This window comes from Hypomesus nipponensis, chromosome 23 (genome assembly GCF_054491055.1).
Source record: "Hypomesus nipponensis isolate SF chromosome 23, ASM5449105v1, whole genome shotgun sequence".
NCBI lineage: Eukaryota > Metazoa > Chordata > Actinopteri > Osmeriformes > Osmeridae > Hypomesus > Hypomesus nipponensis.
In genome coordinates this window covers 133745-156192 of record NC_140383.1, presented here as the reverse complement: position 1 = coordinate 156192, position 22448 = coordinate 133745, and the positions used below count along the sequence as shown (strand labels likewise).

At 41.5% G+C, this 22448-nt stretch overlaps 2 protein-coding genes across 7 annotated transcripts in view; one reads left to right on the top strand and one right to left on the bottom strand.

Annotated features, from left to right (window-relative positions):
• The first annotated feature begins 1845 nt into the window (after nt 1-1845).
• Nucleotides 1846-5996, top strand: LOC146233251 (anterior gradient protein 3-like). 3 transcript variants are annotated; one of them, XM_084689911.1, is made up of 8 exons: nt 1846-1916; nt 3876-3980; nt 4265-4328; nt 4584-4636; nt 4948-5024; nt 5251-5314; nt 5450-5533; nt 5818-5996. In XM_084689911.1, the coding sequence occupies exons 2-8, from the start codon at nt 3884-3886 to the stop codon at nt 5865-5867; spliced, it is 489 nt and encodes a 162-aa protein (XP_084546037.1). In that variant the 5' UTR covers nt 1846-1916; nt 3876-3883; the 3' UTR covers nt 5868-5996. The 3 variants fall into 3 exon arrangements, with proteins under 3 accessions (XP_084546037.1, XP_084546036.1, XP_084546038.1); XM_084689910.1 differs by having other exon boundaries at nt 1864-1916; nt 3880-3980; XM_084689912.1 differs by lacking the exon at nt 1846-1916 and adding an exon at nt 2786-3179 and having other exon boundaries at nt 3880-3980.
• Nucleotides 5997-10746: 4750 nt separating this feature from the next.
• LOC146233250 (double-stranded RNA-specific editase 1-like) overlaps nt 10747-22448 on the bottom strand; it is a 69714-nt gene continuing 58012 nt past the window's right edge. For 3 of the 4 annotated variants that reach the window (XM_084688597.1, XM_084688596.1, XM_084688598.1), the window contains 7 exons: nt 20138-20252; nt 19748-19916; nt 18513-18664; nt 17921-18089; nt 15870-16051; nt 14865-15043; nt 10747-14683 (listed from right to left, as the gene is read on the bottom strand). In XM_084688597.1, the coding sequence (XP_084544723.1) occupies nt 14507-14683; nt 14865-15043; nt 15870-16051; nt 17921-18089; nt 18513-18664; nt 19748-19916; nt 20138-20252 (1143 nt within the window). In that variant the 3' untranslated portion in view covers nt 10747-14506. Of the gene's footprint in view, nt 14684-14864; nt 15044-15869; nt 16052-16085; nt 17576-17920; nt 18090-18512; nt 18665-19747; nt 19917-20137; nt 20253-22448 lie in introns of those variants that run through there. The other variant, XM_084688599.1, reaches the window with a different exon arrangement.

Below are 22448 nucleotides of genomic sequence, written 5' to 3'. Positions count from 1 at the left end.
AGTATGTTTGTATGTGTTTATGTAGGCCTATCTGTTCTTTTTTTACGGTGTATGTCTTGCTATTGGGCCTAGAGCCTGTAATAAAGTTTAATAATGTAAGGTCGTGCCTTCAAGATTTATTGAGAAGTGACTTATTTGTGAAGGAATAAGAGTGACTAGATAAGAATATAATTTATTGAAGAAAGCAAGAAGCCAAACGTAAAGAAGTGTCAAACATCAGGCAACTGGTCCTTGTGTTAAGAGGGAACTTGGAGGAAGAAAGTGAAAAGGACAGTAGGCCTATACAGCATCAGTGGGGGTGTTGAATTCACTTTACAGGGAGCGAATCTGCTGTACAATAAAAATTGTCAAATGAAACTAAGACTCCTAGTAAAACCGAACAAAAATAGTTCGAATAAGTGTTTCCACAGTGAAGATACAGTTGATAAAATAGAACATGTGAACAAAGTACCAAAAAAGTATATCAAATTGTAGGTGGTGAATTGAAAGGCCAGAGTATTTGTCGCTTGGTGTTTGTCCCTGGCTTGGGAACCACAATTCACTTTCGGTTAGATTCTCAGGGAGATAATTGACTCGTTAATATCTGACTCCAATTTTAGACATGTGCACAAGTGCGTTACCTGTAACCTTGAGCGCTAAACAGTTAATGACATGAAACTCTGACGTAGGTAAAACTCGTTTGCTTGATCAAAGCACCGACCCTAAAGTATGCGTGTTCACCACTCAGTCGTTTATCTCTACTATAATATGGATTTAACCACTGTAGACCTAGTAGGATGGCTCCGGTAAATTCCTTCGGAGCGTGGATATCCACTGTAAGTGACTCAGAGGCCTTAAGTTAAAACCTACTCCAAAAGTCTATGTTTATAATCAGTTAGCCGCATCAACCAGACTACATCTAAGTTTTCACCGCCGTAGCTTGATAGATAGGCTACGTTTCAAGGAGAACAAGTAACTTTAAAATGCACACATTAATAGTTTATTATCTAAATAGTAAGATAATCAATGCAATGAAATATCATCAAATACAAAACATACCTTCAGAGCAATGGTTAACAAAAGTATTCACAATTAAGACTAGGCGCCTAACGCACCAGAGCTGTATCGTAAACAGAACACAAAGTGATTGGTAAAAACTTCTTCCCATATACACCCAACCTGACTAAAATGGCACCGATCATGTGACTGAAAAGTTGTCTAATGCATACAAATTCAAATTGGATCATTAATCAAGGCTGCAGTTGACTAAGTGGTGCCCTTGCAAGACAATGAACACATGTTGGTCTGCTGCAGGCACAAACTCTGTAAACCCTGTACATGTATACATGTTACAGTATTACAATTATTACTAGAATGTAATACACAAAATAAGAAACAAAATCATATCAAACATGACATTGAAAGCTGTTGAGAACGATATTTACAAGAAACACAACTTTTAATGATCATTTCAGAGTCTTCTTCTGTCCACCTTCCTCTTCAACTGTTGAGATCACCTTTCCAGAGGTGTGTCATTAAGGTGTGATTGTCATTTTAGCATTCATGCCAATCAACAACTGTCCCAGACGAGTGTCTGGGTGACCAGTGACAAAGGGGCTGCCAAAACAGCCCTACAAAATCTAAAAAGGAAAAAAAGAATAAACAAGAACATCTTGTCCTACATATCTGAGAAGCAACAATGTTGTTCTCTTCAGCCCTAAAAAACTACAAAAGACGTCCTGGGCCTTTAACTGGTGAAAGTGCTATAATTGGTAACAAAGTAACATCAAACATTGCTGTGTGTCTGTTTGGGGGTGGGGTAATTGTAGTGGTATACATTACCTGTTTGGTGAGTTCTTAGTCAACAAAAAGATCTTCAAAATCATGTTGGTGCGTCATTTGGACATACAGCCACTCCTCATAGCTTGTCACACTTGGTAAGACAGATTATGTATTTGTATCCATTTGCGTATGATTTTGTTACATTATAAATTCCTAATCAGCTCTTTCTGGATTGCACATTTGTAGATTTGGCTTGCAATCCTATATTCTGCAATATTATGGTACATTCTTTGCCAGGTTTGTCTGGAGAAATATGTTGATTGATGTGTTTCAGTTTTATTAGAGACTAAATTATTTATTTTCCATTCTTTCTTTTTTTCTTTCACGCAGACAAAGTATTCAGTTTTAGAAACAGACATCATTCACAAAATCTGACCAAAATAGCCTGTTTAACCCCTCTGATCTGTGCTGTTTGTTTTGGAAATCAACCTGTACTTGAACAAACGGACAACCACCATTTTTACCAAGCAGGTTTATTCAACAATTCATATAAAAAGTTGAGTTGATAGCCTAGATTAAAATATTTGTACTTATCTGTGGCAGAACACCAATACAACACTAATACTGATAGATAGTTTAGCACAGCAGATACGTTGGAGGGGGATCCTCAGCAGGAGAAGGTTAGGGTTAGCTAACACTTCATTGATTCTCAGTCAGTCTAAACCTCATCTTGCTGAGCTTGTCTGGCTAGTGAGTCAGAGAAGAAAACATGCCTAAGCCAAAATTCTGAACATTCCAAATGCTTAACTGTTTATACCATATTGAAGAGGAGAACTAGGGGATTTTTATGATGTGAATAAATCTATGATTACTTAAGGCAAATCATATTTTATCAAGGTGATTTCAGGCAGCCATTTTTTACAAAAAACTTCTCCATCCACCATACCTAATCACAACCATTTGTAACCACTTTAATTACATGATGGAGAAATACTTTGAGTAGGTGGAATGTCCACAAATCTGGGTATTGTAATGTAGAACAGAAGACAGATTAGAAATATCATATTTTGATTAAAAGTTATGAACATTCTAGTAACTAGTGGAGACATAGGATAGGGGAAACCGGAATTATCCTCCCCCAAAAGTAGCTAGCGTATAGCGCTATGGCTGGATACTCCTTTCGATAACTAAAAAACGTTGGAGTTTCTTCCGCAATCAACCGAATTGGCCAAACAAGGCATGTACATTTTTCTTACAGTGTACATAAACTAACTAGTTAATACTGTTTATCCAAGTTTTTTAGAAATATGCTCAAATAGAGGCTTAACAGTGCTACTACCGTCATAGCTGCCTGTCACGAACGGCCAAGCCAGACACGTATAAAAAAAACTCGCGTCACTCCCACAAACAAATTATTCGTAAGTAAAAAGTATAGGCTTTTAATTGACAATATTGACAACACATTTGAAGAAACTTGTGTTTACTCATAATATCGTCTCCGATTTTAATTCGAAGCTGTAAATCTAACACTGTTGGTAGGGTGTAGGCAATCATGGTATCCGCTCTGGGAAAACAATAGGTACTTCGCAGCGCAGGTGTCGTCGGCAGCCGCCTGCAGCCTTGAAGCTGAGAATGCCATTGGCTGCTTCAAGTCAGCCTGGTTGCAGGCGGCTGTCTGCATGAAGTCGAACGTACCTAATGGCTGCTGTTGCTTTGTTTACATTTTCAACACAAATATCTGTATTTTAGGTTATTAGTTTTAATTTGTATTTGGTGGCATGATCAAAATAATTTATTGTCATTGCGCGCCTTTTTTCATTTTCATTTACTCACAGCAAACGTGAACTAGTCTACAAAGCTACCATGGAGGAAGGCTCCATGTACTCGATTGTACAAATCCGCTTTACTCTGTTTTATGCTTCTCTGTTCTCCTCTCCCTTCTCCTCCTCTCTCCTCTCCTTTCACTGTGTGTGAAAAAAAACAAGTTGAAAAGTTGAAAAAAAAAAATGTTTTCAATTAAATAACTTTATATTATATATTTGCAACGTTTGTGTGAAGCTTTTACAAACCTGTATGAACCCTATGTGATGTTAATACATTTAACTTGATCTGAGAAAGGAGAATGTCTCCCTGGTCTCTGTCCACCCTGGTGTTGGCATCTTGCATCATTCTCAGCTCCTCACAACAGAAGAACAAGCAGCCCCAGACCATCTCTAGAGGTACCAGCTAGCTCATATGTGCTTACATACAGATTGATTGGTTTAATTCATATTGGTCCAAGGGTTTTTAGTAAACAGAAACTATCCTAGGACCACTCCTGTGGATAGGGTATCTGTCCATCAATCTGTTTTATTAAGTTTATTCTAGAATGGCAGGAAAACAATGAACCCAATATTCTCATTCTGATAAAAGACCCGTCCACAGTTAGTGTTAAGGACAGCAGAAAGACACTGTCACACCTAATTCCTGTTCATGTGTCATCCTAACCCTAACCCATCCCCAGGCTGGGGAAAAGGCATCACCTGGGTGGAGACCTATGAGGAAGGCCTCAGGAAAATGAAAGAGAAGTACTATTCTTAATCCATACATTTACTTTGAGACCTCTACTTTGGACTATTTTATCAATCTAACTGGTTTTAGTAAAACCATTTTTGTGTGATGTGATATCCAACTCTTCTGTGACACCGGTATTGAATTCAACATATTATTCAGTTGACAGACAACATACCCTTAGCCAAGATGTTTGTGCTATCCTGTTTCCACACCCATCATTGTCATGCTCTGCTCTGGAATGCATTCCAAATGGGTCTGTTTTCCCACAGCAATAAGCCACTGATGGTCATTCATCATAAGGAGGACTGCCCACACAGTAAATGTAATCCTTTCTTTTCATACAGCATATTTTCTTTAGTAACACTGTCCAAACAAGGTCTTATTCACCCCAACTGTTCAATTCAGTGGCAGTGTAGTCAGTTGTTCTTGGGGAATTATCTTGGTGATAACAATGTTAAACTGTCATGTTATTGCTTTTCAAACATTTGCCAAAGATGTGTCTTTTAAAATATAGTAAGCTTTTCTTAAAAAAATGTTTTCTTTATAGACGTAGTCCTACATCAAAATAAATAAATGTGTATGCTAAATTGTACATTTGATTTAAAGCACTTTCTTTCCAACTTGTTTCCACAGCTCTGAAGAAGCTGTTTGCCGTTGACAAGGCCATACAGAAAATGGCAAAGCAGGATTTCATCATGCTCAATCTTGTGGTAATACAAAAACTTTGTATCATTTTTCAAAACAAGTTCAATTTGTATATTTTTTTGAATATAACATAAAAACATTATTTACATTGGCAAAAAAACATAATTCTAAACACAGTACTTCTGAGGTTATCAATATGAGATTTGCGTTGCTTAGTAAAACATGGCATTTAAGTCACTCTCACTCAAACAACTGAGAACATTTCAGTTTAAAGTTAAAAAAACATTTCAGGAAGAGACCACAGACTCTAACCTGGCACCTGATGGTTACTACGTCCCAAGAATTCTGTTTGTAGGTATGGTCATGGCTCTTCTCTATAAGATCCACCCATTCCAGTATTTGCAATATTTACACTACAATCACAAAAATTGTTGCAGTCCTTCTCTCTTCAACACACAAATAAACACACAAACCCCACTGTCTTGTCCAGATCCCTCCATGAAAGTGAGGGCAGACATCACCAGCAAGTACAGCAACCATGTCTACACCTACCAGGCCAGCGATCTCTCAGTCTGTAAGTAGCTCTCTCCCCTCCTATCCTGGGAGATTCTGGGCCTCATCTCTCCTTGCTGAAAACACTCCCATGCACACAGCTCTGCCAAAGCTCAGATTCTCATTCTGAACTGTTCCTACTCATGCATGTGAAGCCCACGGTACTGAGAGGGTTCAAGTCAAGAGGGGAATCTTACCACAGTTTGTTGTGTGCTGTTGTGTGCTGACATATTGTTTCAATCATATTTCAACTAAAGAATACAGTTTAAGTTGATTTATGTTTTGATTGAACCCTTCTCTCCTCAGTGGCCGACAACATGAAGAAAGCCAAGCTGGTCCTTCACACTGAACTCTGATTCAGATGCTTTGCGGTCGGCCATGTACCAACCAAAATGCCAATGTTTACAAATGTGTTTACAAAGAGTCTATAGATGATCAGTAAATTGTTGGTCCCTACAACAGTTAATAAAAATGATAAGACCTCAGTGGAGTTTGATTATTTAATATTTCTGTTAGTTTTGTTTTAAAATGTGAGGAAAACACTGATAGGCCATGATCTTAAAACGTGCTATGTGGACATAGAACGCAGTGTGAGGGCTACATTATTCTCTAAAGTGTTATAGGATTCATTATTGAAGGAAGTAATCATCACTGTCCAGCAAATGTAAGCATTGGTCCATTATGTTGCTTGTTAATTCAGAAATATAAGGAATGCTACTGAGTGCAGAAGCATGTTTCATGTGAGGATGCAAGACTACCACAGTGTTTATTGAAAAATAATTCCATCCATTAAAATGTGAGGCATCAATTAACGGTCTCATATACATTAAAGACCTATATATAGATAACATATTTGACAGTTTTGAAAATCTGTGTAAACGATATAACCTTCCTCGCAGTTCTTTTTTAAGTATCTACAGATTCGCCACTTTTTGCATAGAGTTCATTTAAGCAAAGCAAGACTTGCCAGCATATACCCTGGGACGGACGCTAGCAGCGATAAATGTTATTTTTCTCCAGCCAACCTAATGCATTCTTTCTGGTCTTGTCCCCAACTTTCTCATTATTGGGCAATAGCTTTTAAACATTAAGTGAGGTTCTTGGAGTTGTTCTGGAACCCTGTCCACTTATAGCAAAATTTGGTGTGGCTGACTCTGAGTTTAAATGCAAACCAGTCGGATATCATTGCATTCACATCACTTTTGGGCCGTAGGAGAATTTTGTTAGTTTGGAAATCTTCTACTTCCCCATCAGCTTCTATCTGTCTGGAAGATGTAATGTTTTTTCCAAAGCTGGAAAAGACTCAGAGGGTCTGTGGATAAGTTCTATTTCAAGTGGGGATCGTTTTACTCGTATTTTGAAAGTCTGAAAAAGTTGCCGACTGGGTGAGTGTCCCTAATTGTAACTGAGGCCCTAGCTCCCCCCTCTCTATCCTTTCCTAGCCGTTTATTGATTTATTTTTATAAACCATTCTTCTTTCAATTCCCTGCCTATTTATTTATCTCCTTTTTTTCTTATTATCGATATTCGATCGCCTCATAGAATGGTTGACACATAATTACTATATTTGTGTCACTTAATGTGTTATAGACATATGTGGGCCTGTGTTTTTGAAGAAAATTGATGGTTAGCTGTGAGAACGTACATTCATGACTGAGAAATGTTTTTGTTTTTATGAACATACTAACTGCTAAGAGGTGTATGGGGAGGGTGGGTGAGGGTAATCTCATTTGTGTTTTAAAAAAGAGAATGAAAACATGGAGGAAAAATACTGCTTGAGATAACCTGTATTGTGCTATTCCTTCAATAAATAAATTATAAAAAAACAAAACAAATGTGAGGCGTCAGTTGGATTTTTCTCATTCAAAATAAGCATGCGTGTAGGAAGGGTTTTGCTCTGTAGAAGAACATTTGACTGCAAATCAGAAAGTCCCAGGTTCAAATTCCCATGTCACTTAGCCTCTGCTAAGTTAATATATGTAATCTCCAGCTCGGTGGTGAGGGGACTCATCCACTAGGTGGCAGTATATGATACCTATATGTTTACTGCCAATATAAAAAAAGATACATCAGCTTACACTTTGAACAAATTACATCTAAATGTACTTGTAAAAGCATATACATATTTTGCTTAGTAGTGAAAAGAAGAACATACTATTTATTATATTGAAGGCTTAATGTAACCGTATCTTTAGAATTTTAGTCTTTGGACCGTTTGCACTCAAACATTCTTTATGTAAAGCAGCTTATACACATTCACACATATGGCATATCCCTAAACATTCACAACAGTACAGCATTACTCCCTGACTGTACCATCACCCCATCACAATGTCAAAGTAATATCTTGGATTGGTATTAGAAGCCCACTTTAATTAGAAAATGAGAAAGTGTGGAATAATGTTAATTTGGCTTTCCTTTTAGTTTAAAAGAGTAGGAAAGAAACTCATGGCTAACAGGAAAACAACAGAATTAATCTAATGTAGGCTAACAACAAAACAGCTGAATGAAAGAATGTTTCAGACTTTTTCAGAGATACTTTCCCTAATGTTGTTGCCTACTCCTGATGGAGCAGATCAATCTGTGATTACTTACCCTGTTTCTTGAAATCCTCTCCCCCCCCCCCCCCACACACACACACACACACACACACTTGTTTCTTCTCCTTTGCGGTGGGTAGAGTTTCATCACTTGTGACATTCTGAGTTTTCTGCCTTTTTAAAATCATCTTTGGGTTGTATGTTTCCTCCTGCTAGGGGAGCTGATAATTGTAATCCATTCCCATAACAGCAACAACTCTGAATGATCCAGTATACCTTTTTAGATAAACTGTGATCTGAGTCTGAATTCACAATAATACAAAAAAAGAAGCATACTTTATATCCCTACACATCTCTTTACATTCATACTAAACATTCTCTTCTATCAGACCACATGAAGGTCAAGCCCTTCCTCACCCACTGAAAGCTCCAAACTTTATTTTATATGGGATTCTTTACACCGTCAATCTTCCAACTTTTTTTATGTTCCAACCTTGAACGCGTCGATGTGGTGAGTGGACATGTTTGGCGGCAGGAAACACAGCATCCTTCAGCCTCTCAGCGCAGACAAGACAGTGTGCTGAGGGGCTCTCTGAAGGACAAGCTGAGAGGGAGAGGGTGCAGCACAGTCGGTGAGTCATCTTGTCTCACAAGACTGACTTTATGCAAAGTAGAGGTTGTTAATCACTCAACATCAAGACGATGAGAGACAGAGAGAGTGATAGGGTGAGAGAAAGAGAGACAGGGTGAGAGAACGAGAGACATGGTGAGAGACAGGGTGAGAGAACAAGAGAAAGGGTGAGATAGAGACAGGGTAAGAGACAATGAGAGGCTGGGTGAGAGAGAGACAGGGTGAGAGAGAGGCTCCAATGACATGCAAATGACCTTGAATTACTGTAGATGATTTCTCATGTTAAAGTTCCTGATCTGTGGTTCACAGCAATAGTTGCCGGAGGGCCTTAGATCGACCGTTTGACTTTGATACTGTGCAATAAGGACAGAGGGCCATTAAACCTAGTTTTTCACAGCGCTCAGACAATTTAGCTATTCAAATAGCCCTTTGCTCACCAGGAACAGTTCATAACAAAGAGATGAATGGGTAATATGCAATAAATCTCCTGAACACGCAGACAAGAACAGGTTCACACACACGTTTGTGCCAGAAAGTATACTTTGATGCAGCCTTAAGAAAAGGCTCTACCCATAGTAACAAGGTCACACAGATTCCTCTTCACTCATCTCTTTCCAGTAAAGAGAGCAGGGACTGATGATTTGATGATTCTGTCAGCTAGAACACCTCCTTATCAGAAGAGTCTTGCGTTAAACAGTCCTAGTCGGCTCAGTAGACCTGAGTTTTAACGTTTCAACATGTTGAACAGCATCTTCCTACATATCTGCTGTCCTTTTATCGCTTAGCATCATACTAATGATCTGGTGAACATGTTTGTAATCTACTCTAGACAGACCTCTAGCCTGGCATATGGGGTCAAAACTATGGAATGTTGACACCTTTCATCTTAGAAGGACAAAAAAAGACCCACAAATGTATTGCTAGTGTGCTTGGTACCTTACGATTGTTTTTCTTCAACTAAGAATAATTTAAGAATTCTTTCTAAGACCCTTATCTTACCAGAAGTGACAGCAGGTGTGAGATTTGCCATGGGAACACGCACACCCTCACTAGATGTTGTAGCCAATGAACACCAGAGAGATGGAGTTGGCCAGGCTGAGGAGTGGGCTTGCTTCGCCACATGCATCAACTCTGCAGGGCAGAAAATTGAAATGGAAATGTGGGTCTTGAATGAGTCCCACCGTCTCCTGGACCAAATCTGATGATTTATCATTTTTCTCAGGGGCACCAGCTAGTGACCTCTCACGCTCAGTATTACCTCTCTCACACACACACAAAGTATTTCCTATCACACACACACACACACAAACACACAGTATTACCTCTCACTTCTCAGTAGGACTGATGATGTAACAGTGCAACATGTACTTAAAACGTAATTATATTGTGGATCAGTCTAATTTTAGTTATACACAGTATGTCTATTTCTATTATATACATATACGTAGGAGAGAGCCTTCCTACAACTGTGTAAAAGAGCAGAATGTTGCTCGGCAACAAATATATACTTGCAGTGTGTAATGACAGTTCCACAGTGCCTACAACACAGTACTTTTGCAAATAGACTTTAATAAGGACCTCAATGTAAGGTGTTACTTGTGGTTGCAAGAACACTGATGCACAGACTTTGTTTGTTTATTATAACAATAGTCTTCTGTACAAGTGAAGTCAGGGTGATATGGATCCTCCTTTACCCGTGTTCAGGCTGACAAAACACCATTCCCAGCCTGAGCCAAAGATGGCAGGAGATCCAAGAATACAGAAACGTTGCACTGATGTGCTTTGAACACATCAAAGCATGAATGGTGCCTTCATGATATGCCTTGTAAATATGATTCAAAACCTCAACGGACTTACCCAACCCGGCAGTTCCACAAACCAACTGGAGAACCTTTATGGTGGTTCTTGATTACACCTTCTTCCCTCCACATGTCAGTATGTAATGTATGTATACTTTAAAAGTTTCAGTGTTTCAGTGTAATGTATGTGTACTTTAAGAGTTTCAGTGTGAATTAACAAAGCTCACACACACAAAACTGCCTCCAAAAAGAACACAAGCCCATCTGCAAAAGTACACTAAGGTCTTCTTTATTATTGTTTGTTCATCTATTTTATCAGATTTATTTTCTACATACAAGTCCTTTTAAATGTTGTCATGCTTGGGTGCAGCTTCAGAGTAGGAGCACATGCAGGGTGGTGGTTGAGGTGGAGGAGGCTGGTGACGGGAGTGGAGGCTGCCAACCCCCGTGTGGGCCGCATCTCAAACCACTTAAAAGAGTACGACTGAGGAGACTGTTGGGACCACTCCAAGAGCAGCTTCACTTCTTGCTATATAGTTCCATCCAGTCCAAGAAAGTGGATGGTTGTTTCATGACATCATTAGTTGACATCTTTAGTGCAGTCAAAAACAAGGCGCAAACTAGAGTAGGCAGGCAGTCTTTAAGAACACACTAAACCAAAAAGCAGACGAGGGAGCCAGTAAAGACAGTACACGAGGACGGTGGAGCCTGCTGAGGAAAGTTCTTCATGCTGCTCTCCCCAGCTCTATACTGGGTCCTGCTCCTGTCTGGGGTCGTTAAAGGGGGTGTTGGTGGTATTGCTCTTGACGTGGGTGAAGTTCTCTTGGCTGATGGAGGCCCTGACGTGCGCTTGTCCTCCTCATCGACCAGGATGCATTAGAGGCCTATAGCTGGACAGAGGCTGCGAGCTGAGAAACGCTGCTCTGAAACAGCCTCTAGCCTTTCTGAGGTCAACATGTCGTTTTACACATGCATCTGGTCTGGTCGACAGGACACTTATGATCACTGGACGTTTTCTGAACAAAGACTACGGACTACATCCCTGCAAACATCTTGATTTGGTGAAAGACGAGCATTACTTCCCATTAGAGGAGATTAACAAATCCAAAAACAAGAGTACATTGAATCCCAGCAGTTTGATGGGAAAGGACAAGGGACAATAAGTTAGTCTGCGTTCCTGAAATAGGAATCTTTGTACACTGGATCATTTTGCCATTGGCATAATTCATATTTGCAGTATCCTTAGGAATATCATTAGCATTTCCACAATATTTACACCTGCTGAAGTAGCCGGACAAAGCTTCATCACGGATGCTGGTAACAGAACACAAACCATCTTATGTACAAATTATACACCAAGAGATCAGCAAAATAAATGGTATTTTTATACGCATCAATTTATGTGTGAGAAACAGGTTTGAAAAAATATGTCCCAATATCTCTCTTTTGTTTTGCTTAATACAGAAAAGTGTTAATAACCATATACAAAGACATCTTTGGTGAAGATTCCATAGCAATCTCCATAGCGATCTCCATAGCGATCTCCAATGTCCTTTTTCAACGTTTTACTTGTACTGTAGGTGTTCGCAAAACATGTCTTTCCCACATGCATACATTTGAACACAGGTGCACACACACACACACATGTGCATACAACATGTGCATGCACACCTACAGAACACAATCTCATTCATTCTACATTCCGTACACACAACACACTACTAGGATGCAAACGACCTTTCCTGTTGTCATGACAGCAACTAACGGAACCCTAGTGTCGGAGTGAGCTGGCTGAGCTTGGCTCCTCATTTCCCGTGTGCAGCTGTTTTTACATGCTGTTAGCTGACCTGCCTGGAGAACACGGATACAGTAGCAGGTTATTATACATGCACCTGCCCACCAAGGTCAGTTCCTTGTTGTGTAAAAACTACTTGGCGATTAAACTTGTTTCTGATTCAGATTCTTCTACTGGGGTCCACTATTTATCAGACAGTAGAAAAAGTTCAGAGTAGAAAATCAGCACACATGAGAAGAAAGGGGTTGAGAGCCCAAAGAAGAACTTCAGGACTTGAAGCAAAAGTGTTTGGTCCCTTGCCAAAATACAGAAACACTGTGCGTCTTTTGGGTTTCCCATGGAAGTTGTCAGACTACAGTGCACCTTTATAAAGAGCATCAATACACATTAAGGATGAGTATTTCATCTGTACGCACTGAATGCTATTACTGTACCACAATGTCAATCTCATTTAGCAAATAAGCATTTTACCTTCAGCCAAGGACATATTATTAATATTTTATTGTGTCTAAGCAGCATGCTTATGAAGGACAACAATATGTCAAAGAGGGCCTTGTCCCTAACTCTGAGATGCTGCTACCCCCTAACCTGTAGGGTCATCTACCCCGACATATCAAAAATAGGAAAATAAAGGGAAGTATGACTTAAATCTGTCTCTGCTCTGAGAACCCTGAACATGCCTTTTAGAACCCTGACCCTGCCTCTGAGAACCCTGCCTCTGGGAACCCGGCCTCTGAGAACCCGGCCTCTGGGAACCCAGCCTCTGGGAACCCTGCCTCTGGGAACCCTGACCCTAACTGGACTGAATATTGGCTCTGCAGACTTGGGAAAACATTTCCCTTGCAAGCCATTGCTTACAATGGGTCAGTAAGGAATAAAATGTGCAGTACTACTTAATGTCTCCCTTCAAACTGCCTTCCTTCACTATAGCCCATAGTTCAAGTATAGAATGTGAAAGACTGGAAACAAACAAACATATCATAACTACAGATTACAGCAGAAATATTCAACTTCAGGGAACTGTAGTCTGCTTGACAACAGCAGCTACCTCCATGTAGGGGTTCGGTGTCATCATCTTGATCCTGTTCTTTTGCTAAAACATTAAATTCCCATCTCCAAAAGTAAAATTAACTATAATATTGTCATATATTATAATAAAATATATAACGTAAAAAATGTTAAATCTTACAAACTGTTGTTTGTATTTACAATTCTCTGTCTATATGGGTCAATAATTAAGTTATTTAACTAAATGAAACACTATGTTATGCACCATCAGGACACAGTTTCTCTCTCACATCTCTCTCATTCTATTACTCAGGCATGAGTGATGAACAAACAGAAGCACATAATTCCAGTTTCAAACAGTAAAGCTTCATGAGAGATCAAGCAGTTCTACTCATCAAAAGAGGTCATTAAAATGGAGATAAATGTATAAAAAGAAGAACAGCACAAGGAGGAATGATATCAGAGTGATGAGGACGCACCTTCACACACATAAGCACACATTCACATACACTCATGCAACAGAGTAGATGCATGGACATGAAGTCTCAGTGGCTGGTGTTATTCCCCCTCTCTTCTCTGGGGAGAAAGGCTCTCTGTGTCGGGTGTGGAGGGTGTGGTGTGTGGAGGGTGTAGTGTGTGTGGTGTGTGGGGGGTGTAGTGTGTGGAGGGTGTGGTGTGTGGAGGGTGTGGTGTGTGGAGGGTGTAGTGTGTGTGGTGTGTGGAGGGTGTAGTGTGTGGAGGGTGTGGTGTGTGGAGGGTGTAGTGTGTGTGGTGTGTGGAGGGTGTAGTGTGTGTGGTGTGTGGAGGGTGTAGTGTGTGGAGGGTGTGGTGTGTGGAGGGTGTAGTGTGTGTGGTGTGTGGAGGGTGTAGTGTGTGGAGGGTGTAGTGTGTGGAGGGTGTGGTGTGTGGAGGGTGTAGTGTGTGGAGGGTGTAGTGTGTGGAGGGTGTAGTGTGTGGAGGGTGTGGTGTGTGGAGGGTGTAGTGTGTGGAGGGTGTAGTGTGTGGAGGGTGTAGTGTGTGTGGTGTGTGGAGGGTGTAGTGTGTGGAGGGTGTAGTGTGTGGAGGGTGTAGTGTGTGGAGGGTGTAGTGTGTGGAGGGTGTGGTGTGTGGAGGGTGTAGTGTGTGGAGGGTGTAGTGTGTGGAGGGTGTAGTGTGTGTGGTGTGTAGAGGGTGTAGTGTGTGGAGGGTGTAGTGTGTGGAGGATGTGGAAGTTGTCCTCTCCTCAAGAGGTCAGGCTGAACTGGTCCTGCTCAATGGGCTTCTTCACCCAGGCTCCCAGGCCGGCCTTGTGGAAGGCCTTGATGAGGGTCTGCTTGGCGGAGTGATACTCCAGTGCTGCCTGCTTGGCCTCGTGGTACAAACTGGGCTTGGGCACCTTGATTCTCAGCGTGGATGAGAGCTAGGGAGAGAACACCAGTTACAGACGACCTACTGACGAGGGGGGGAGGGGGTACTAACCCTAACCGTGGTAACTAAAAGATTATAAGACTAGAAGGGGGGCTCTGGGTCATTTGGGTTTGAAGTGTCTCCCATCCCCCAACCATCACAGTAAGAGACAGGTGACTGTGTGCTTCTCCCACCTTGGAGTGCAAGCGCACCCAGCGGCTGTACAGGGCGTGCTTGCAGAGGCGCGAGGCACGGCCCAGGTCGTCTTTGCCCGTGGTGGCATTGATGACCTCCAGCACCTGGTCACCCACGGCCCAGTTCACACTGAAGTTGGGCGCCTTGCCCGGCTGCCTGGCCTCTGCGTTGCTGATACCTGCAGTCAGAACAAAACACAGTAACATTCTCAACTGAAACTTAAAACAAGAGCCCATTCAGGATGTGAATTAGAATCAGAATCAGAAAAATCAGAGGGATTTTATTCGCCATGAGTGTTTGCACAAACAAGGAATTTACTTTGGCAGGGAGGTGCATACATTAAACATATAGGAATATTGAAACTGAAATATGTGGACTAAATTAGGTGGTAGTGTTAAAATCTCTGGGTCTGTTCAGCACAGCACGCTGCTGGGTGGGATTATGATTTAGAAGTTAAATGCTGAACAGCCGTGTGGAAAAGCCTTTCACAGCAAAACCCCACAAAGCGGAAAAGGTTAATAACACTGCCATTATCTCCTCAGCTGTAGAGGAAGAGATGGAGGCAGAAAAGGAGAACAGATGATGAAGACAGAGTACTGATGGAAAACTGAACACAACCATGAAAGGAGAAGAAAGAGAAGGATGAGAGAAAGGGTTGAGGAAGAAGAGATGTAAAAACAATACAAACAACAGATGTGACCTTCTGAAAAAGGACCTGAGAGGTTGGCAAAAAGTGATTTTCCAGGTTCCACAGCAGGTAAGCAAATGTCACCTCAGATCAAACATGGCCATCTCTCTGATAGGATCAGACATATTCCTGTAAATACCCCTGATTCTCTGTCAAGTTTAACCTTGTTGACTGGAGCAGTGGTGCATGGGAAGAGAAACATATATGTTTGTCTCTCCACACAGATACTGTCACTGCCTTGTCAAGAACAGTGTTTATGTTCAGGAAACATCAATGTCTGGGTGCGTTGTCCAGCAGACGACATGTGTACACTGACCGCTGAGCAGGGGTCTGTTGAGGTTGAACTGCTGGGGCAGGTCCTCAATGTCTGCGATGCGCTGGTACATAGCGCGGGACAGGTGGTCCGCATGGTACAGGCTGCCCAGGATGATGCTGGAGAAGTAGATGGGCTCTGAGAAGTAACTCATCAGTGAGCCCTGGATACCCACCACATTCCACCTGACAGAGAAATACAAACACATTGTTCTTTAACATTGTTAGCATTCAGGCAGACTCACAAGTAAAGAGATATTGCTAAGTCATTCTCTGAGCCTTCACGCACAAACACCCAGCACACAAACTCAGTTGTGGGACACGTGCGCACACAAGATAAAAGTAATGGACACTGAAAGTATCCAATTTCCCCTTTTTCTAACAATATTCCAATGTTGTTACATTAGCCATCTTTTCCATTCATTTCCCTGACATGCTCTATGAAGCGCTCGATTTGCCCGCCACAGTGAGAGGAGTTCACAAATGAGACAGCGAAAGAGGCGTGGGGTTAAGAGACCATTACCAGGCGACAGAAACGAGACTCTGACAAACAGCTCTGAAAGCACACGCTTGTTCCTGTCTCTCGGCCCGCAGGTGATGTGTGTGAGAGTGTGTGAAATTAAGAAACAGTTTCCGCAGTCAGATGGAGAACAGGAGACCTCTGGCTGCCTTCGGTGATGATGGCGTCCATTCGCAACAGAAACAGGGATAGGGCGGTGGAGGGGCTGGTCGCTGAGGTGAGTTATTATGGTCCTTTGGTTAGCCCTCCTCTCCCCCATGATTTAGTTTAACTAGGAATCTCCAACACCACCAATGGTGCTATAGTGCCATTTAGCTCTCAATCAAAGGAACCAATCAATCCACGCAGAACACTTTCCCTAATCGTGGCACGATTCATGCAGATTTTCTTCCCTCAGCACACGCACTCTTCATCTCATTCCCTGCCCACTTAGACAAGCACCTGCTCCCTGCATGGACACTGTGCCAGGGGAGGTGAGGTGATTACATTCTAAAGGCCTGACAATCAGCTGCTCTTTAAAAAACAGCTGAAGTTGGGAACACTTCTAATGAGAGTGTTGAAATAGCAGGAGAAAAGGAGGGAGATGCAACCAGAACTTTCTATATGGCACCACAGGGAAGGGAGGGAAGTCACAGGAGGGAGGGGGAGAAGTATAAAGCATAGGAAAGAAACGCGTAGGCCTTGGTCTTGAAAATTATGCAAATTCCGCTGTATGGCATCCTGATGCTGATAATCAGTTATCCAGGGAAGGCATGCTAGACTCACTGTCACCTGGTAGACGTGAGGAGCAGCAATGTTTAACGGTAGACTGAAGAGGATGTTGTTGATCTAGATTGCACACGTCCAGCCAGAACCCTACAAGTAACATCTACTTGGAACTGATAATGAGTTTGGTGCTCGTCCTTTATTATAATGCACGATAATTTTAGGAAAAGTTTATTTCCCAAAGTTTGACATGATTGATGTCATGTTATTTCAATTATGATTAACCCATTCTGTGATGTCCTGCTGTGCTTAACTGACATGCCTGGTTACACAAAGGTTAAACACAATGTTTTTACAAATTGTATGACATTGTACAATGAGAGAGGTGTGTATATCAGGAAGGAGGGGACGGCTTAGCCTTGAGTGTGCTGCCTGCCAACATGCCTGAGTGTGAGAAGCCATCATTCAGCTGTCCCTGGCGCTGCCTGAAGAAAATCATGTTCAAGTCATTTATTTGTCAGGTACAACGAAACAACACAAGGTCAGACTGGGCACTGAAATTCTTAAGACAATGTCAATATATTTGACCTGTAGGAACAAAATCTAGTGGAGGACCAGTAAATAAAACAAAACTGTTTTATAGGTGATGTTTTGTTGTCTTTTCTAAGTAATATTAGTCAATAATATTTTTCAATTGTTAACCAATAGAGAAGCTTAATGAAGTATAGAGGAGGACAGAGCAGCATAGAGAAGCACTGAACAGTATTGTGCAGTATAGAACAGTATTGAGCAGTATATAGCCTGCAGACCAGTATAGAGAATCAAGTTACCGTGCAATCTTGTCACTGCAGGACATGGTGAGCAGCCTCTCCCCTTGTAGCACCCCGTCCCATGTCTGGAGGGTGTTGCTGGAGCGCACAGGGATGGTGCCCTCCCCAGACTCAATCTTGGTGCGCAGCTGTCCCCTGGCTTTACGGTTGGGATGCCGGTCCCCTTGATCTGGGAGTGAAGGAAATCATGAGCAGACAGGAGTAGAAGGAGATTGTATTCTTTAAGGAAATGATGCAGTATAATCTGAACTAAAAATCCCTATATCATTAAGGAGTATGGGATATCTCCAGACAAAAAGACATTTGTGCGATTTTCATTCAGGGTTTTTCCAGGGTTATTCAATCCTACAACAAAGGAACACTGCTGTACACAGGGAATAACCCTGTCCCCCACAATGTTGAAATTCAACACTTGAGGGAAGAAGACGAGAAGTGCTCAATTCTCTTTCTGTTCATGTTGGATGTTTAATCACAGCAGTACTTATATGTGGAGTAAGATATACACAACTACATAGGAGGAATCTGTTTCCCATTGTGAAAGGATAGGGGTATGTGTTTGAGGAAGTGTTTGTGTGTGTGTGTGCGCATGTACCTTCCATGCCAGCCTCATGCGGTGAGAAGATTCTGGCGTCTCCACAAGGTGAAGTGCTGATGTAGAGGTGGAACTGAACATTGTCTTTTAACCGGTACCCTCTCTTCTCACACCGTATAAAGATAGACTTGTGATGATCTTCCTTGTTGTTGCTAGGGGAAGGAGGGAAATAAAATCTTTCAGCAATGGACGCTCATTAAAATAGCCCATTAACATTTTATATATTTTATACACCATGTTACGCACAGTTTCCTACTTTGTATGCTCACAAAAACAGGATTGTTGTACAACATTCTGAAGTTTAACACAAAAAAGTATTGTTCTATTACAGTTATATTAGTACATTACACTGTTATACTACTATAAATAGGAGACAAGAGCATATTTAGAGCTGATCCACCCCCCGCTGATGTGGATGAGAGTCTTATCCCTACAGTACTGAGGGTCTCATCCCTACAGTACTGTGTGGGTCTCATCCCTACAGTACTGAGGGTCTCATCCCTACAGTACTGAAGGTCTCATCCCTACAGTGCTGTGTGGGTCTCATCCCTACAGTACTGAGGGTCTCATCCCTACAGTGCTGTGTGGGTCTCATCCCTACAGTACTGAAGGTCTCATCCCTACAGTGCTGTGTGGGTCTCATCCCTACAGTGCTGAGGGTCTCATCCCTACAGTACTGAGAGTCTTATCCCTACAGTGCTGAGAGTCTCATCCCTACAGTACTGTGTGGGTCTCATCCCTACAGTACTGAGGGTCTCATCCCTACAGTACTGAAGGTCTCATCCCTACAGTGCTGTGTGGGTCTCATCCCTACAGTACTGAGGGTCTCATCCCTACAGTACTGTGTGGGTCTTATCCCTACAGTACTGTGTGGGTCTCATCCCTACGGTACTGTGTGGGTCTCATCCCTACAGTGCTGTGTGGGTCTCATCCCTACAGTACTGAGGGTCTCATCCCTACAGTACTGTGTGGGTCTTATCCCTACAGTACTGTGTGGGTCTCATCCCTACAGTACTGAGAGTCTTATCCCTACAGTACTGTGTGGGTCTCATCCCTACAGTACTGAGGGTCTCATCCCTACAGTACTGAAGGTCTCATCCCTACAGTGCTGTGTGGGTCTCATCCCTACAGTACTGCGTGGGTCTCATCCCTACAGTACTGCGTGGGTCTCATTCCTACAGTACTGAGGGACTCATTCCTACAGTACTGTGCTTGTGTCTAACCCTAATCCTGACCTGAGGAAGAACTCCAACTGTGTGTAGAAGTACCGGATGAGCGACCGGCGGGCGATGATCTCCGCATGGCAGTCGTTGAGCGCCAGGCCGCGGTCGCTCATGTACTCGCCGTTGATGCACTTTGTCCCCGTGGAGACGCATATGACCTGAGCCTCTTTGACATCTGTGCCTGGGGGGGGGGGGGGGGGGATGTGTTTAAGACACCACATGTATACACACTCAAAGAGAAGTTGTGTATAGTTCCAAAGGTTAAAATCGTAAGAATACTAAGGGCACTTCAGAAGTAATGAGGTACTGAGTGTAGTTCAGCTGGTAGTGAGATACTGATTACAGTGACAGGTTAAGTTTAGAGAGAAGCTCATTTCCATCATGCAGGGTGGCTAAGCATACCTGTTGTCATGACAACCCCCGCCAGGACTTTTCGACGTGCGTGGGGGGAGGTGAAGTTGTCAGTCAGCTCGCTGAACTTATCCACCACCAGACGAGAGACGGCATCTGCCAAAACCTGGCCAGCACACGCATGCAGCAAACACACTCGGGACTCAGTCCAGATCATAAGACACATTGAAACAGTCAAACCCCAACACACTGCTTGTCATGTTTTTGAGTGCCATGGATGGAACATGCTCCGAGCAGTATTGTACTTGTCACAAGGCTGACATTACAAGTTGGAAGAAAAGAAACAAGAATTTCAAAAACACTAAACAAATCTGGGTTGAGACTCTGAGGTATTTGTAGACATATCTTTTTTGGCATGCCCTCGAATCTTTTAGTATCTTCCTGTGATAAAAACTCTCAAGTGCTGAAATTCTAGATGCCTTGTTTAATATTTAATTTGGAAATACTACTATGAACTTTATACGTTTTTTCCCTTGACAGCTGCCTTTTTTTTTAAGTTAGATTGTAAATTATGACTACTTATATTTTATATTTTATTTTTTATTCCCCTTAGTAATAGCTAGATCCCCCATAGTATTAGCTAGACTTTGCTCCTTTTGTATAGTTAGTCCACATACTTAAGTTTCAATATTCCTATATGTTTAATGTATGCACCTACCTGCCAAAGTAAATTCCTTGTTTGTGCAAACATTCATGGCGAATAAAATGCCTTCTGATTCAGATTTTCTGTCACTGGCTCTTATGCAGTGGTAATATAGGGGAACATTATTACAGCGAAGAAAGGTAACGGCTGAATGGTAAAAAATTAAAGTGATTAGTCCACTATCACTTCCCTGGTACTTGCTGGCTGCTGGGCTGTACCAGGATAATGTGACTGCTGAATGTTTGAGTCAATTGCAGCAGGGAAGTAAAAAAAAGCTCTAATGCCCTGTGTTATGTAAACGTATAAAGGTCTTTGTTGCTTTATGTTTGTGTTCAATTGAAATGCTCATCACTCGTGTTTCCAATTTTTCATTAGCCTCGTCCAGATGGAAGAGCTTTCGAGAGTACAGCTGAAGGTACATTTATTTAATATTATTAGACAGAGGATTCATAGAGCTATTAGTGGGTGCACTATCATTGACATGAGTTGCCTGGTAATGATTCAATTGATAACCGAGCAAATAATTATTAAAAAAAAAAAAAAAAAGAAGAAAACTGAGAAGTTCTCAGTAGACGCTTGGAGCTGTTGACAGTTTCACTGCTTCCCTTTCCAGGCTGCACTCTCTCCTCACACACTGGCATCTTCTGCAGTGTCTAAGGCAAGATAACCCTCCCATAACCCCCCACCTCCACTCAAATGAACCCAAGCTTTATTGACAGCCTATGAAAAGTGCAAGTGATAGCCAGTGAACCTTTAACCAGTTTGAACCTTTTTGGGACAGGAGCAAGCTTGTGTGCACCCTAACCCTAACACTCTGATCAACCTTGACCATTTCAGATACAAAACCTAGCCCTCTGTGACATGCTTGCGTGTAAAAAGGGCTATACAAATAAATTTGATTTGAAAACCTATGAGGCACAAAATAATCCCCTTCCAAAAACCAGAGCATAGTCTTTCTAAAACTGTGTGCTGCTCAAATGTAACTAAAGCACAATTTAAAGTATATTAAGTGCACTTTTACGTGCTAAAGTGGAACAACTTCAAGTATACTTGGTACACTTTAAGTATATGGACATAGCCGTATACTTAAAGTGTACTCAGTATTCTTGAAGTTGTTCCACTTCAGCACGTAAAAGTGCACTTAATATACTTTAAATTGTGCTTTAGTACAATTTAATTACAACTTAAATATATTAAGTACAAAATAAGTTGTTCAAAAATAGCACACTTCAAATTAACTAATCATTCAATAACTTGAAGTATACTGATGATTAATCACTCTTCAAGTATGCTCAAGTATGCTAAGATTTAGTATACTTAGCTTTTTTTTTTTTTTGACCTTGGTTGACTTGCCTGGGGGACAAGGTCCTAGGTGGGTCAGAAATTGCTTTCACAAAATTATGAATTATGTTAATTAAGATACAGTTTTTACCACCAATAAGGATTATGGAAGTGAGAGTTGGTGATATGTGAGAATCAGTCTCTGCCTCAGATCACAATCTACATATTTTGTTGTCTGTCTTAAAATGTGATTTAATCTGACATTTTTCAAGATTAATCTCATCTTAATTTTCAGTTTAGTGATGACTGACAGAGGTCTAAAGTATTCCATTGGGGACTTTCACATGTAATGTAAATGTGACAAGTCCTCAAGTAGTG

Coding starts and splice junctions, on each gene's coding strand:
- LOC146233251 (XM_084689910.1), top strand. CDS start 1,864: ATGTTGGTGCGTCATTTGGACATACAGCCACTCCTCATAGCTTGTCAC. Junction 1,917..3,879: donor CTCATAGCTTGTCACACTTG/GTAAGACAGATT, acceptor GATCTGAGAAAG/GAGAATGTCTCCCTGGTCTC. Junction 5,025..5,250: donor TCATCATGCTCAATCTTGTG/GTAATACAAAAA, acceptor AAAACATTTCAG/GAAGAGACCACAGACTCTAA.